The sequence below is a fragment of the Fusarium oxysporum genome, chromosome 7 (genome assembly GCF_000149955.1).
Source record: "Fusarium oxysporum f. sp. lycopersici 4287 chromosome 7, whole genome shotgun sequence".
NCBI lineage: Eukaryota > Fungi > Ascomycota > Sordariomycetes > Hypocreales > Nectriaceae > Fusarium > Fusarium oxysporum.
The window spans coordinates 4,215,536-4,228,976 of NC_030992.1; the positions used below are offsets into that span (position 1 = coordinate 4,215,536).

The 13,441-nt window shown below is 48.5% G+C and overlaps 5 protein-coding genes across 5 annotated transcripts in view; 2 read left to right on the top strand and 3 right to left on the bottom strand.

The window, feature by feature from the left end:
- The window catches only part of FOXG_10778 (MFS transporter, SP family, general alpha glucoside:H+ symporter), a gene marked incomplete at its 3' end in the record, with an annotated part of 2,191 nt that extends 413 nt beyond the window's left edge, over positions 1–1,778 (bottom strand). The window contains exons 1-4 of the mRNA XM_018390259.1: positions 1,402–1,778; positions 1,258–1,349; positions 184–1,210; positions 1–138 (exon numbers count right to left, since the gene is read on the bottom strand). Coding sequence (XP_018248673.1) covers positions 1–138; positions 184–1,210; positions 1,258–1,349; positions 1,402–1,633 — 1,489 coding nt within the window. The 5' untranslated portion in view covers positions 1,634–1,778. The remainder of the gene's footprint in view (positions 139–183; positions 1,211–1,257; positions 1,350–1,401) is intronic.
- A 2,145-nt stretch (positions 1,779–3,923) lies between these two features.
- Positions 3,924–5,838, top strand: FOXG_10779 (uncharacterized protein). The gene is made up of 5 exons (XM_018390260.1): positions 3,924–4,152; positions 4,205–4,466; positions 4,535–4,726; positions 4,784–5,175; positions 5,233–5,838. Exons 1-5 carry the CDS (start codon positions 4,024–4,026, stop codon positions 5,653–5,655), a joined length of 1,398 nt encoding a protein of 465 aa, XP_018248674.1. The 5' UTR covers positions 3,924–4,023; the 3' UTR covers positions 5,656–5,838.
- On the bottom strand, positions 5,835–8,530 carry FOXG_20371 (uncharacterized protein; the record flags this gene model as incomplete). Its single annotated transcript, XM_018400652.1, has 6 exons — positions 5,835–6,849; positions 6,912–7,163; positions 7,290–8,010; positions 8,069–8,108; positions 8,161–8,237; positions 8,301–8,530. The coding sequence occupies 6 exons, from the start codon at positions 8,528–8,530 to the stop codon at positions 5,872–5,874; spliced, it is 2,298 nt and encodes a 765-aa protein (XP_018248675.1). The 3' UTR covers positions 5,835–5,871.
- A 238-nt stretch (positions 8,531–8,768) lies between these two features.
- Positions 8,769–11,067, bottom strand: FOXG_10782 (uncharacterized protein; the record flags this gene model as incomplete). The annotated part of the gene is made up of 11 exons (XM_018390261.1): positions 8,769–8,953; positions 9,016–9,193; positions 9,258–9,327; positions 9,388–9,438; positions 9,499–9,592; positions 9,654–9,734; positions 9,787–9,808; positions 9,859–9,940; positions 9,991–10,033; positions 10,777–10,862; positions 10,919–11,067. The coding sequence occupies 11 exons, from the start codon at positions 11,065–11,067 to the stop codon at positions 8,769–8,771; spliced, it is 1,041 nt and encodes a 346-aa protein (XP_018248676.1).
- A 543-nt stretch (positions 11,068–11,610) lies between these two features.
- On the top strand, positions 11,611–13,410 carry FOXG_10783 (3-hydroxyphenylacetate 6-hydroxylase; the record flags this gene model as incomplete). Its single annotated transcript, XM_018390262.1, has 4 exons — positions 11,611–12,054; positions 12,108–12,858; positions 12,902–13,039; positions 13,091–13,410. The coding sequence occupies exons 1-4, from the start codon at positions 11,686–11,688 to the stop codon at positions 13,408–13,410; spliced, it is 1,578 nt and encodes a 525-aa protein (XP_018248677.1). The 5' UTR covers positions 11,611–11,685.
- Between the last annotated feature and the right edge of the window lie 31 nt (positions 13,411–13,441).

Consider the following 13,441-nt stretch of genomic DNA (forward strand, 5'->3'; position numbering starts at 1 on the left):
GGGGATCCCAGTGAGGCACTGACTCAAGACTTCCCAGACGAAAACCGCCGTAGTGACTCCAGATCCAAGCGGTGGGGTTGAGCATGTAAGGAGCCAGAATAGCCTTGACAATACCCACAATGGCGCCGAATAGGTTAGCTGCGCGTACTTTTGTAGTTTGTGAGTCAGACTCTTAGAAGATACGTCCAAGAGCGACGGTCTTGATCTGAAGTCGTCGAGAAGGAAGCTCAGAGACAAGGGAGTAGGCCACGGAGCCGACGGTGAGCTGGTAAACAACAGCCCAGCCGATCATCAGACTTCCGGTGGCGAGAGCACCCTTCTGGCGATCAGCCTCAGGGACAAGTCCAAGGAAGCCAAGAATGCACAAAACAGTGCAGAGACCGCACAATCCGTAAAGATAAAGAGTTCGGCGACCAATTCCAATAGACATCAGACCCCATGCACCGAAGACACCAATCATGTTGATCGCATATTGGCCAAGAGCAAAGGAGTAGGCGTGCTCGGCAGACATACCGGCTTGCTCGAGGAAGTAGGTCGAGTAGTTAGAAAAGGAGTTACCGCTGAGATTCTGCATGGCCCAAACCATACAGACGATTTCTGTTCGGCGACGGTTGACACCCTTGAGACAATCGATATAAGAGCTTCCTTCTGTCAGCTTCTCCTCGAGAGCAGTTGTATGAACCATCATAGCAACAGTCTCATCAGCATCGAAATCGGTCTCACGGTTAAGGCTCGTAAGTCGGAGAAGACTCTTCTTAGCATCAGCAACACGGCCCTTGCGGACAAGCCACCAAGGAGACTCGGGAGCAAGCCACAAGCCCACGATCAAAGGCAGAGGCCAGATCCACTGCAGACCATAAGGGATTCTGTAAGCCCACTGATCAGTTCGGCCGATCATAGATCGCAAGATTCCAATGCCGATTTCCTGTCCGAGACCCCAGCAGAAGTTGACGTATGTGGTGAGATAACCTCGGAGGGCGATGGGGCAGACTTCGGAGGCGTAGGTGACACAGATGGTCTGGAAGATACCCCATGGCAGACCGCAGAGGATCTCGGCGGCGAGGAGCATCTGGACGTTCTGGGCGGTGAAGAAGAGGGTGATGCAGGCTGAGAGCCAGATGAGGCAGCCGATAATGGTGTATCGATAACCGAAGCGCTCTGAGAGCCAACCGTTGAGGAAGAGACCGATGATGGAACCGACGTTGGCACCCTGTGACGGTTAGCTTTGTCAATTGAGTGACCTTTGACGGCTCATACATTACTCAAGCCGGCTTGCCATGCTGCTGACACCTGATATGTTCCATCAGGCTGGAGTTGGCCGTACTTCTTGTTCCACTGAGGGAAAGCATCTAAACAATAATTGTCAGTCCAAGTCGCGCGATATTGTGAGGCGCAACTCACAGAAGTTGTTGACAAGGACAATATCGAATCCTTCCATGACAATGCAAGTCGAGATGAGAATACTCCACGCGACAGCCTTGGGATACAGCTTGATGCCCTGCATGAGGGTCATCTTCTGTTCCTTCTGGGCCGCAGAGCGCGCATGGTCGATAACATCAGGATGAGTCTTGCTAGGATCCGAAGCATCGAGATGAGCCTCTGGGGCAGCAGCCGAGACCTTTTCGTCCGACATGATTCAACAAAGGCCGGGACCGAAAACAACAAGAAAAAAGTGATATGAGAGAGAGAGATGCGGGGAAGTGTGATCTGGGGAAAGATGGAGAATGGGCAACCGCCCCAATATTTCTATTAAATGCTGGGGGGAAAAGATGGAGAGGTGATCGGCCAGGTTTCCGGAGGGAGAGACGGGCTAAGAAGTTTGCCTAGCCTTGAGAGTGCGGGACAGATGCCTGAATGGTATTAGCTTGCACATGAAAGATGGGGGGAGGATGGCAATCGTCGGCTTGGGTGCTCAGGTCTGGGCACCAAGAGACTGCAGACTCTTTATGTCTGCTTACCTGAATGAGTAGAATATTCTCTGTCTGTATTTCTCCAAGGTCATTCCCAGTTTTCTCTCAGTTCATGGCCCGATTCACCGCCAAATGGCACCACAGAATCTTGGAGAAATGTCTCCCAGTCCCAGTACGTAATTTTCTCGTGGCCCAATTTCTCCGCAACGGCGAGTCCAATCTGGGGGTGGGGTACTCTCGCACATGATTGACCAACGAGAAACAAGGTTATGGCAATCTCTCATGCTAATAAAGTGGATCAGAATGCTCTCGAACAGACCAGCCAATCTCAACGTCTCCATCTCCAAAAACAGGGATTTTCGCTCGGCCAATTCCCGCATAGCTCGACGCGAAAACGCCCGTTGCGTTTCGTGGTCCAACGTTCAATTCAGTTAGGCTTTGCGTTTTCGTGACTCGTGATGAGGGACTGACGGTGAGAAGTCCGTGGTAGAGAAGTCCGTTGAATGGTCTAGATCCAGAGAGACGGTTCAGATTTCCCCGCGATTCATCTGCCGGGGTCGAAAATGACGAATGATGGCTCTGTTGAAACACTATTGCAACGTCTAGACGCCTGTAAAGAATTGTCCATTGAAGCTTAGCTACGGTTTGTTAGTCTCGATTGGTTATACTCCTGTTCGGTTCATCGGCCGATCATGATAGCTGCAAACTATGACCAACACGTGGCAATCCATCTAGATCAAGTTGGCAGGTCGAATGCCATCCAGCGTTAAGAGACAGGATGTCGCATGCACAATCAATGCTCGCGATCTCCCTTGGAAAACGTGCTGTCATTGGTCCAGGGGAATCGGGCCGACTCCATTCACGCGTGTCGAGATGCCTACCCTGAACTGACCTGCAGTATGCTCCTCTCCTCAAGTCTTGCATCTCAATTGTGATAAAGATAAACAAAGAAGTATGCTCAGATCTTTCATAAATCATCACGAGCTCTGTATTCGTTTTAATAAGCATGTGTCTTTTACTATTGATAAACTTCTTGTACAGGGTTGACTTAATGTATTTTGTAAGGAACTTGTCGAATTACCGTCAGCAAGTCTCTAGTTAGAGCAGACTCAGCAGACGATGTCTAATTTCTAAGGCCAAATCGCAAGATATATATATCATTCAGACTATAATACAGCAACTTCTATTTTATCTTGACTTAAATCCAGCCCCTGACAGATATCTCTTGAACTCTCGTTAAGCATTGGGTTCATAACCGAGGTCTATGAGTTTCAGCCTCTGGTGGATCCATAGAGTGATTGCTGATAGGTCTGTGGAACAAAACATCCGAAAGTTTCAAAGCCTCTCCATTCTCGGTTAAGGGCCAGATCACAAGCGAGATAATCGAGATAACGCGAAGAATAATCAGCAACAGCTCTGCTGCTTTAGCTAAGCCAGAGAACAGAATGATGAGCTGTATATCCTGTCCTGTGCAGGATTTAACATTATTTGCCTCCTGTAATCCATTCCATATACGTTTTCAACATTGCATTCTCGATAGAGCTGTGATTTCGTCTGCTTCTCTGCGCTCGGCCACTGGGGTCGGTTGATCTGATTGGCCAAACTTTGTCAACCTGGAGCAAGTATCGCTACAGCATTTACTCAGAATAAGAGTGACAAGCGTTTTCATTTGATCTTTTCTCGATGTTTATAACATCACTGTGTTGAAATGCATGACAAAGTCAACAAATTCTGCCCCTTGCACTAAGCGAATAAGATCTCCAATTGAGTTTAGATCAGATTGATAACCCACTAGAGTCACTAACCCAACCAATCAAACTCCCGCCCACCATTCTCCAACATCCGGTATCGGGCACAATTTCTTAACCAAGTGGAATTCACTCTGGGGCTACGAGAAGAAATTACACTACAAAACTCCAATAAAGCATAATTGTATGACTTATATCGTAAACATGCTCCGCTTCCATGGTCTTGGCGGTTAGAATCGGAGGTAATACTCATGAAATGGAGAAAATTTCACATCGTGACAAAATGCAGATCTCGGGGTTACTTTCCTTTGTTTCTCAATATTCGGAAGGTGAACACGAGCTCGATTATCTGATCAATTGCTACTATGCTTGGTACCGAGAAGGTTGATGACCAGGAGGGTCAGGTATTTGCTGGTGAAGTTCATGATGATCCTGGTCATGCTCATGATGCTGTTTTCGGAAGACTCACCAATGATGGCCCAAATTACCGCAATGTGAGTCTACTCTGCCTACTGATAATCCATGTTGTTAATTGTTTATGTCTAGGTCGGTTGGGTGGGCACAGCTGGCCTGATGATGAAGACGCAGCTTGGCCTTGGAATCTTGTCCATCCCGTCAGTGTTTGACACGCTGGGAATGATCCCTGGTCTCATCTGCCTTTGCGTTGTAGCTGCAATTACGACCTGGTCAGATTACATAGTCGGCACTTTCAAGCTTAGGCATCGTGAAGTCTACGGTATTGACGATGCGGGTGGTCTGATGTTTGGTCGTGCTGGCCAGGAAATCTTTGGCTTTGCCTTTGGTCTCTGTAAGTCAAAGCCCAATCATGTTTGAACACGAGATTGGTTGGACTATGACTGATGCTTGGTGGTGTAGACTGGACATTCGTCTGCGGATCGGCAATGCTCAGTGTGTCAATTGGCTTCAATGCGGTTTCTAACCACGCAACTTGCACTGCTGTCTTTGTCGCCGTTGCAGCTGTTACTGGCTTCATCTTTGCCAGTATCCGAACACTTGGGAAGCTAAGTTGGCTCGCTTGGCTGGGATTGATCTGTGTCATCACTTCTGGTTAGTTCAAGACCTCCCCCTTGCCTTGGGAATACCATGCTAAACTCTCAAACATAGTCATCGTCCTTACAATCGCCGTGGGTATACAAGATCGACCTGCAGCTGCACCTAAAGATGCAGTATGGGTATCGGACTACGAGCTGTTCAAAAAGCCAAGCTTCACAAACGCCATGTCCGCCATCTGTGCGTTGATATTTACCTATGCAGGCACCCCGGCCTTTTTCAGTATTGCTGCAGAAATGAGGGATCCTAGACACTATACGAGATCTCTGATCTTGTGCCAAACAGTCGTCAGTGCTTGCTATATCGCAATCGGCTGTGTGGTATACTATTTCTGTGGCTCGTATGTTGCTTCGCCAGCTCTCGGATCTGCAGGTGTCTTGATCAAGAGAGTCAGCTATGGAATTGCCCTTCCTGGGCTGATAGTCACGACTATGTTGACTTGCCATGTGAGTGCTTACTTAGAATATGTCTGTGGGATGTTACTAATACTGCGGATGTTCTAGCTGGCGAGCAAACATGTCTTCGTGCGTGTCTTGCGAGGCTCCAAGCATCTCGCGGCCAATACCTTCACCCATTGGGCTTCTTGGATAGGGTGTACCTTCGGTATCACAGTTGTTGCATATGTGATAGCCAGCGGTATTCCCATCTTTGGTGGGCTCGTTTCTCTTATTGGGGCATTGCTTGCCACATCACTCTCATTCCAGCCTATGGGATGCATGTGGCTCTACGATAACTGGAAGCGTGGGAAGCAAGACCGCTCAATCACTTGGTCCATCGGAGTGCTCTGGAGCGTCACCATCATCGTCTTGGGGACATTTCTAACTATTGCTGGGACGTATGCTTCCGTGGTTGACATTATAGCCTCATACAAAGTATCTGGAGGTTCAGCGGCCTGGTCGTGTGCTGATAACTCTGGTTCTTCATAGTTAGGCATTGATAGATACTTGAGTTACGGTGTAACTGTCATGTTTGCGATACGTCGCAATGGAGATAACTGCCAACCGTTGCAGTTGGCGTTTCCCGTTTAATATTACACAATTGGCGGTATTTGTCTCTCACTCTAAAGCAAATTGAGCGTTAGATACACGCAATTGACACTACTATTTGCCTCATGGGGATGAAAATTCCATTTGCGATTTCTTTCACAAGAAGCTATCTAACATCTGGCTAAAATCCAATTTTGCAAGGTCTATACTTGGGTTCAATGTACCTTGCACTGACGGATAGCTTGCCCCAGGACTTATAGAAGTCCCCCATAGTCCATTATCATTCTCAGCAGCAGTAAGGAAATCATCAAGGCTCACAGTCATCTCCATCCCATCGAGAATGCCAAAACCACCTGCCCTATCAGCCATGATGCCGTTATTAAGCCAAGCCTCACTTGCTTGGGGTGACTCCCTTGATGGATTCGGAGTAGCAAGTATAAGAGGACTGGGCACACGGCCTATCTGACCTGGAGTGGCCTGGGGCGTAGCCTGAGCCGTACGTCCCTCTTGATGCGGTGCTGAGATGCCCAGTCGAACGCCTGCTTGCTGTAACCCGCGTATCATTTTCCACAGACGCCTTGAGACATATGATCTCTTGCTGAAACCCCGAACCAGATCGAGAGCTGTGTTGAACTCGTGTCGTACGGTATCTCGATATACAGCAGGTTCGAGAGCAACAGCCAGGAAGATAACACCAAGAGCAGATATCAGGAAATGGTTAAAACACACTTGCTGTGTTTGGTAGATATCTGTTGTTTGATTGAGATGATGAAGCTTCTGAATCATGTCCTTGGCAATGCTAACCAACATCTGGACTTGCGACGTATCTCTTGCAGGTCGAGGGATAGCATGCAGTGCGGACTGATGCAGAAGGATCTTCATCTGGCAGGCTCTCAAATACAGAAGAATCTGCAGACGATGATGACCTCGACCCAGAGCAGGCGCTCCATCTTCGGGTAGTTTCAATATTAGGGGTATTTCTTTGTACCAGCGCTCCACACTGTAGTGAAGGAACTCAATCTCATCTCTGGGGACATTGGAAGCTGTGCTACCAGCGTTATAGAGCGTCGCCCAAACTTTAGCACCGATTCGATTGTACGCTACCATGGCGTGAAGATAAGGAACCTCGTCATCCTGAGACGGTTAGCAAAGGAGTTCGTAGTGTCCAGTGTGATTTGATGTCGAGTTGGACTCACTGGCCACGGGATGTTTGAATCAATGTCATTGCTTTGGATTATAAACGGAAGTCCAGCACCAAAACTCCATCTCCTGTCTAGTGTATGCACACTCCAGAAGAGTCTGATGGCCATTTTTCTTTCCAATGGCTCCTCGAACATGGTAGTGTACGTGGTTGCTTGATGTAGCCCAAGTTCCAGACATGAACGCGCAGGAATCCCGATAAGTCTCCATGCTTGCAGATCGTCACCGGAGAGAAATGAATGAATGGCCTAGATGATAGTTAGTATGGCGAGAAAAAGAATGGCAGGCTAACTTTCCATCAAGGTGAAAAGGTATATCGAGTCAAGTGAAGGGGACTCCCAAATCTTACTCGACATCCTTTCCTGTGCTTTGACAAATAAAGCTTTGCCAAGTCCGCTTGAGCCACTTGTTTCAATGGTCATTGCTGATGACAGAGCCAGTCGCAGGATGTCAATTTCGTCAGCAGTAATAAGTGGTGGTCCAGGAAGTGAAACAAACGCAAAACCAGATCGTGAACCAGCCTCCATGGCGTCATAAAGCTTATGTACGTTTTCGACCAGACCTGACAGTGTCAAGAAAGGATAAGAGTTTCCGATTTCCTCTTCATAAACATGACATAGTCGCAACGCTTCCTGTTTGTCGATGAGCCACAGGGGATCAATTGTTGACTTGGTGAAGTTCCAAGAGTCTGGTGCTATGAGGGCTCCATTTTGAACGGGTTCAGATGGGTTGGCAGGGTCAGAAGACTCAGAGCCCCCAGCTCTGGAGCCTTGGGCTCGAAGATGCTGACGGGCAAGCTCCAGATTGAAGGTATAGTTGACAGCGGGCTGACGTGGCTGTCCGGTCGACGACGGCGTGATAGTTGGAGGTGTTGCGTGTGCATGTATCGCCAGATCAGCTGGATCCTCCTGGGCTGTTGTCGACAGTGCATGACGAGAAAGTGGTTGCCTCAAGGGTGTCTGTGATGCAGACTCTGGCCCTTCTCCAGGGCTTACAGCTGTTACAACGCTGCTTCGACGGTCCTTTCGTAGCTCCTGAAGGTTGTCTTGGAGCTGGGCAACCTGTTGACTTAGCGACCTAATAACCTTGGCCGAGCTGATTTGTCAGCGTTAAGACATGCTGTGCATGGCTGCGGATGAAGACGAAGACATACGAAGCTGACTGGCTTGTCGAAGTTGAGGGTGCATAAATGCCTGTAGTTACGTCAGAGATTGTGAAGTATTCATGCTTTACAAGTTATCTTACAGTTGAGCGAATGCTGGACACATCGCGCGCACGGATGCTGCCCGTTGCATTTGCTTTTACGTCTCTTACACTCATTGCTTGATCAAAGGTTAGTCGGAGACGACCAATGCTGATATTCGACAGAATAAGAACAGTCTTACCAAGCCTTGGAGATGTACTTGCCCCGTTTGGACTTGGGTTTATGTGGGCGTGATCCTCTTGACGCGTTATTGTTACCCTGAGAAGAAGTCTGAACTTGGGTGGCATCAGCTTGATCATTATTATCGTTGCTGACTGGCCCAACACCTGCGGCCTCCTCTAAAACCTCACCGTCATTGTTTATTGCTACTGACCCTGTCTGCTGGTTAGGTGGGGTCTGAACGGTCGACATGTTGAAATTTGGTAATGTCTTGGTGAAATGGTACGATGAATGGCGGTAGCGGAAATGGAAGACAATTCCGGGGATTTTCGATTTCTTAAAGAGAATATTCGGAATTGGATGACTAAGTGCGGGGTACACTAGGTAGTTATGGAGGATGATAATGGCTGTTGGTCCTATATCTCAGGCTAACTCAAGCGAGACAGTGGCGTCCATATTCACAAAACTAACTAGTTATGTATTCCGATGTCTACTGTGGCATTTCCATCACGATTCTCCCGTTCACTTGTCCTTTCTCAAGTTTCTTTGCCATTGCGTCAATCTGGTCGAACGGAACCAGCGTAATAAGTGGCTTCACTTCTCCCCGAGCTGCAAGTTGAAAAAGCTCTTGCATTTCAGGAAGCGTGCCGACAGCACTCCCAATAAGCCTAAGGCCTAGCAGATCATCAGCTCCAGTTGTGTTGTCAGTGGTATAAAGTCAAGAGAGTTTTACTTACCTCGGCGAACCATGTCTAGTGGAGAAATAGGGAGATTTTGCGGGTTGACGCCAATACAAACTATGGTCCCTGCGTTCCGTACGCATTGAGCTGCTTGCTGATAGGCAGCGATGGATCCTGCTGTGCAGATAACACCGTGGACGCCTAGAGATGTGAGTCTTGTGACTTCTCCTGACACCTGCGATATGGTCAGTATTTCTCGAGCTTGTTGCTGCCAACAACAAAGGATGAGGATGGCATACATCTTCGGCCAAGTAGTCGATAAAGTGAACAGCCCCAAACTCGAGACAAATCCTCCTCTTATCTTCGCCACTGTTCAAGGGTCATCAGCCATGTCTGCCAATGCTATAGATAAGCCAAGGGGTGATATACGTATCGACCGCAATGACTCGGTAGCCTTGAGCTATTGCAATCTGCACTCCACTAGACAGCGAGAATCAGCAGTGACCGATTATAATATGAACAGTGGCAAGCAAAACGCACAGATGTCCCAGTCCACCACCTGCACCAGGGATCAACAGCCAGTTGCCAGTCTGCAAATCGCATTTCCTGATAGCAGAGTACATAGAGATACCAGCTACCAAATACCGAATTAGTGCTCTTATATATGTATGGCTTTTATGAACCGTCTATCTTACCACAGAGTAGAGGTGCAGCGATCTCACTCGGCAAATTGTCAGGCAGTGGATGAACGAAGTCAGCGTCAACGGCTATGTACTCTAGACATAATATTAGATATAAAGTACGATATATGTGGTATCTTCTCCTTACGTTGGAAAGTGCCAGCAAGATCCTATAATGTTGTGAGTGAAGCCCGAGATACATGGTGTAAGTGGCATTTACCCTGCCCAGGTTTTGTTGCTTGGGGCACGATGTATACTCAACGTCGCAAATCTCGCACTCCATGCAAGGGCGACTTAACCATCTGGACAGATAAGTCAGGATAATATCAGAAAAGCGTTATTTGTTCCTTACCCTAGTCCGACTCTCTTATTGATCATATGGGAGGTGGCTAACTCTCCCCTGTAAAAATTCTTTCTTGGCACGCACTGTTAGTGCACTGTTAGGAGCGGGATTTTCTACGGGCTACTCGGCCACACAATACTGCGGGGACGCCATCGGCTCCCTAACAGCAGTTTTCAGAGAAGGAATTTTGGAGAGTTCACCTTCTCTGACAACACCTTTGTCGGATCTAATGGCGGCACCTCAGAACCAGAACGCCTTAGATATCGGAGGACGGTGCCCGTGGCATCGGTAGCGACATCCTCCCGATCAACGACGCCGATTGCGATGGGTTTTTCCCCTTTGAAGGCAAGCCGCACCGCCGGCCTCTGATTCCTTCCCAAGGTTTTTCCCTGCCGCCACGACAGTCGACTACGAGCTACAACTTGGTTACTGGAGATTGTGGACTGCGTCAGCAGATGTAGTGATGCGTGAGAGAATTCTGGTCGGTGGAAAAAGCTCGACAGTAGATTGCCCCCGAACCCGCTGACGGGTGACGGGCTTGAGAAATACAGCACCTTTTGTGCCATTGGTATGCTGGATGGTGAAGGAAGCGGGGTTTCCCTGTACCTAGCTAGCTCAGCACGTCTTTTGCTCCAGTAGGAGATCTGGCTTCGTTACAGCCACCCAGACGAAAAATATACAAACAAACAAACAAACAAACAAACAAACAAACAAAATATGGGAGGTGGCTGCAGACCCAGCTAAAATAATATCAAGTAAATGTCCGAAACAGATATCTGGGCGATCAGATCATACCTTTCACCACTATACCAACTCCCTCATGGCCAACTATCTCTGAGATCAATGGCAACGTGTCATAAACGCGATTGAGGTCAGAGTGACTGGCGACTTGAGTTACTGTCCTTCAATGCCAGTCATATCATGGATGGATACTTACCATAAACCAGTGACTACCAGTTTCACAAGGATTTGGCTTTCTGTTATCTGAGGAACAGCCTGCTCGTTCTGAATGACAAATCGAGCTTCCGCTCCAGGGTTCTGGACTCGTGCAGCTGTTTGAGTTACGGGGATATCAGTGGTACACATAATTGCATGGGATTGAGATACTCGTCAATGGACCACGAAAGAATCTGTCTACTAGTAATTATCATGATAAGATTGGTGTTGTCTCAATGCCAGCATGATGCTATTGGATGACTCCACTGCGGAAAGTGTAGGGTCCGGAAAAAGTTTCCGCTCACCAATACCTCCCAGGCATAGCTTACTCTAAATAACGCGGGGATGGTTACGAGTTCTGCCGACCAAGGACTTATTTATCCGTTGTCTCCGCATCTAAAATCCAAAATTCACATGGGAAGAGTGAGGCTTGGGTCTTTACAGGCTTGATCTGCGTGGCGGAACCACTTTCCGAACCACTTCCGCACGCCACGATCGTCCCGCCTTTCCGCTCAGAGGATGACAACACCAAAAGCTAATAACAAAGCATGGAATCTTGACACAGCCAGGGGAACCCGAGGTCCGCCTTCGGATATCCAAGCAAAGAGCAGCGTTTTATGCTTACCCCATATTTGGGTTCCGTCATTCTGGTGTAATTGTTTCTAAAAGTCCGGGGTTCTTATACTCCAGACATGGTATAATATACTCCGTTCAATCACCAAGGTGGCATTTTTGCTACTGCCTCATCCTCCATTATCTCTTGACAAAATGCTTATCGCCGAACTATTCAAGGCCCTCTCTAACGAGGCTGTCACGAGACCCTACCAGACCGCGGTGACGAGTGTTCTCGTGTCGTTCCTTGCTTACATTATCGTCAACGAGTACGTGGCGAGGAGCGCTAGGTTAGCCGCCTTCGATGGACCGAAGAGACTCCCCATAGTAGGAAATCTCCATCAACTGCGGTCAAACGCGGCAGAGAAGTACCGAAAGTGGGCAAAGACATATGGACCAGTATACCAGATCCAACTTGGCAACGTCCCCATTCTCTTGGTCAATAGTGCCTCCGCTGCGAGAACAGTCTTTGGAACAAACTCATCAGCCACTGCTTCGCGTCCCGAATTCTACACATTCCATAAGGTATTATGCCGTAACGCGCTATTACATCGTATCCTCGGCTAATCGTAATCTAGCTTGTTTCCAACACCGCGGGTACCACAATTGGTACAGCTCCATACAGCGAATCTCTCAAGCGAAGGAGAAAAGGAGCTGCATCTGCCCTCAACAGGCCCGCGGTTGAAACCTACATCCCCCATCTGGATCTCGAGACCAAAGACTTTATTGCCGAGGCCTACAAGTTCGGAAAGGCTGGAAAGACCGAGGTAGATCCGCTACCCCTGGTTCAGCGGCTGAGTCTCTCTCTGGCTTTGACGTTGAACTGGGGAACACGCATGCCCAGTTCTGACAGTGACCTGCTTAGAGAGATCACCCACGTTGAAGTCGAGATCAGCCGATTCCGAAGCACCACGGACAACTTGCAAGACTATATCCCACTCCTTCGCTTGAACCCCTTCTCGTTTGGGCACAAAAAGGCTGCCGAGTATCGTAATCGCCGAGATGCATACCTGGGCATGCTGAACCGCGATCTTGAGGAGCGGGTAAGCAAGGGGACTCACAAGCCTTGCATCCAGGCAAATATCATGCTAGACCGAGAGGCCAAGCTCAACGACGTGGAGATGATGTCTATCAGCCTTACTATGCTGTCCGGTGGATTCGAGACTTTCTCAACGGTGACTACCTGGGCTATTGCCTACCTCGCAACGCACCCAGAGATCCAGGACAAGGCATACAAGGCCATCACAGATTTGCATGGCTCCAAGTCTCCTCTATGCGATCCTAACGATGACCAGAAGTGTGACTATGTTCGCGCCCTTGTGCGGGAAAGTTTGAGGCAAGTAAACGTCTCGCCTAATATAATGAGATGTAGCTCTAACGTCCAAACACAGGTACTTTACAGTTCTTCGCTTATCCCTGCCTCGGGCAACTAACAAAGACTTCTACTACGAGGGAAAGTTTATACCAAAAGGAACAGTAGTGTTTCTAAACTCCTGGGCATGCAATATGGGTATGTTATGGCCTTTCTTGCTGATGCTGCCGCGTAGACTAACATGTTTAGATGACGAGCTCTGGGAGGACCCCGAGATATTCCGTCCCGAGCGCTGGCTAGAGCATCCTGACCATCCCATGTTCACCTTTGGAGTGGGATACCGCATGTGTGCAGGCTCACTGCTAGCAAACCGCGAGCTATATCTCACCTTCATGCGCATGATAGCTAGCTTTGAACTCTCTACAAGAGATGAGATCGACACTAACCCGTTGACTGGGGTTGAAGACTTGACTAGTCTTGTGAGCACCCCGAGAAAGTATCGTGTCACCTTCAAGCCGCGAAACGATGCAGTCTTGAAGGCTGCGATTGCGCAGGGGTTTGATGAATAAGTAGTGGGTTATGTGGTATTGGAAAGTCCAG

Coding starts and splice junctions, on each gene's coding strand:
- FOXG_10779 (XM_018390260.1), top strand. CDS start 4,024: ATGCTTGGTACCGAGAAGGTTGATGACCAGGAGGGTCAGGTATTTGCT. Junction 4,153..4,204: donor ATGGCCCAAATTACCGCAAT/GTGAGTCTACTC, acceptor GTTTATGTCTAG/GTCGGTTGGGTGGGCACAGC. Junction 5,176..5,232: donor CGACTATGTTGACTTGCCAT/GTGAGTGCTTAC, acceptor CGGATGTTCTAG/CTGGCGAGCAAACATGTCTT.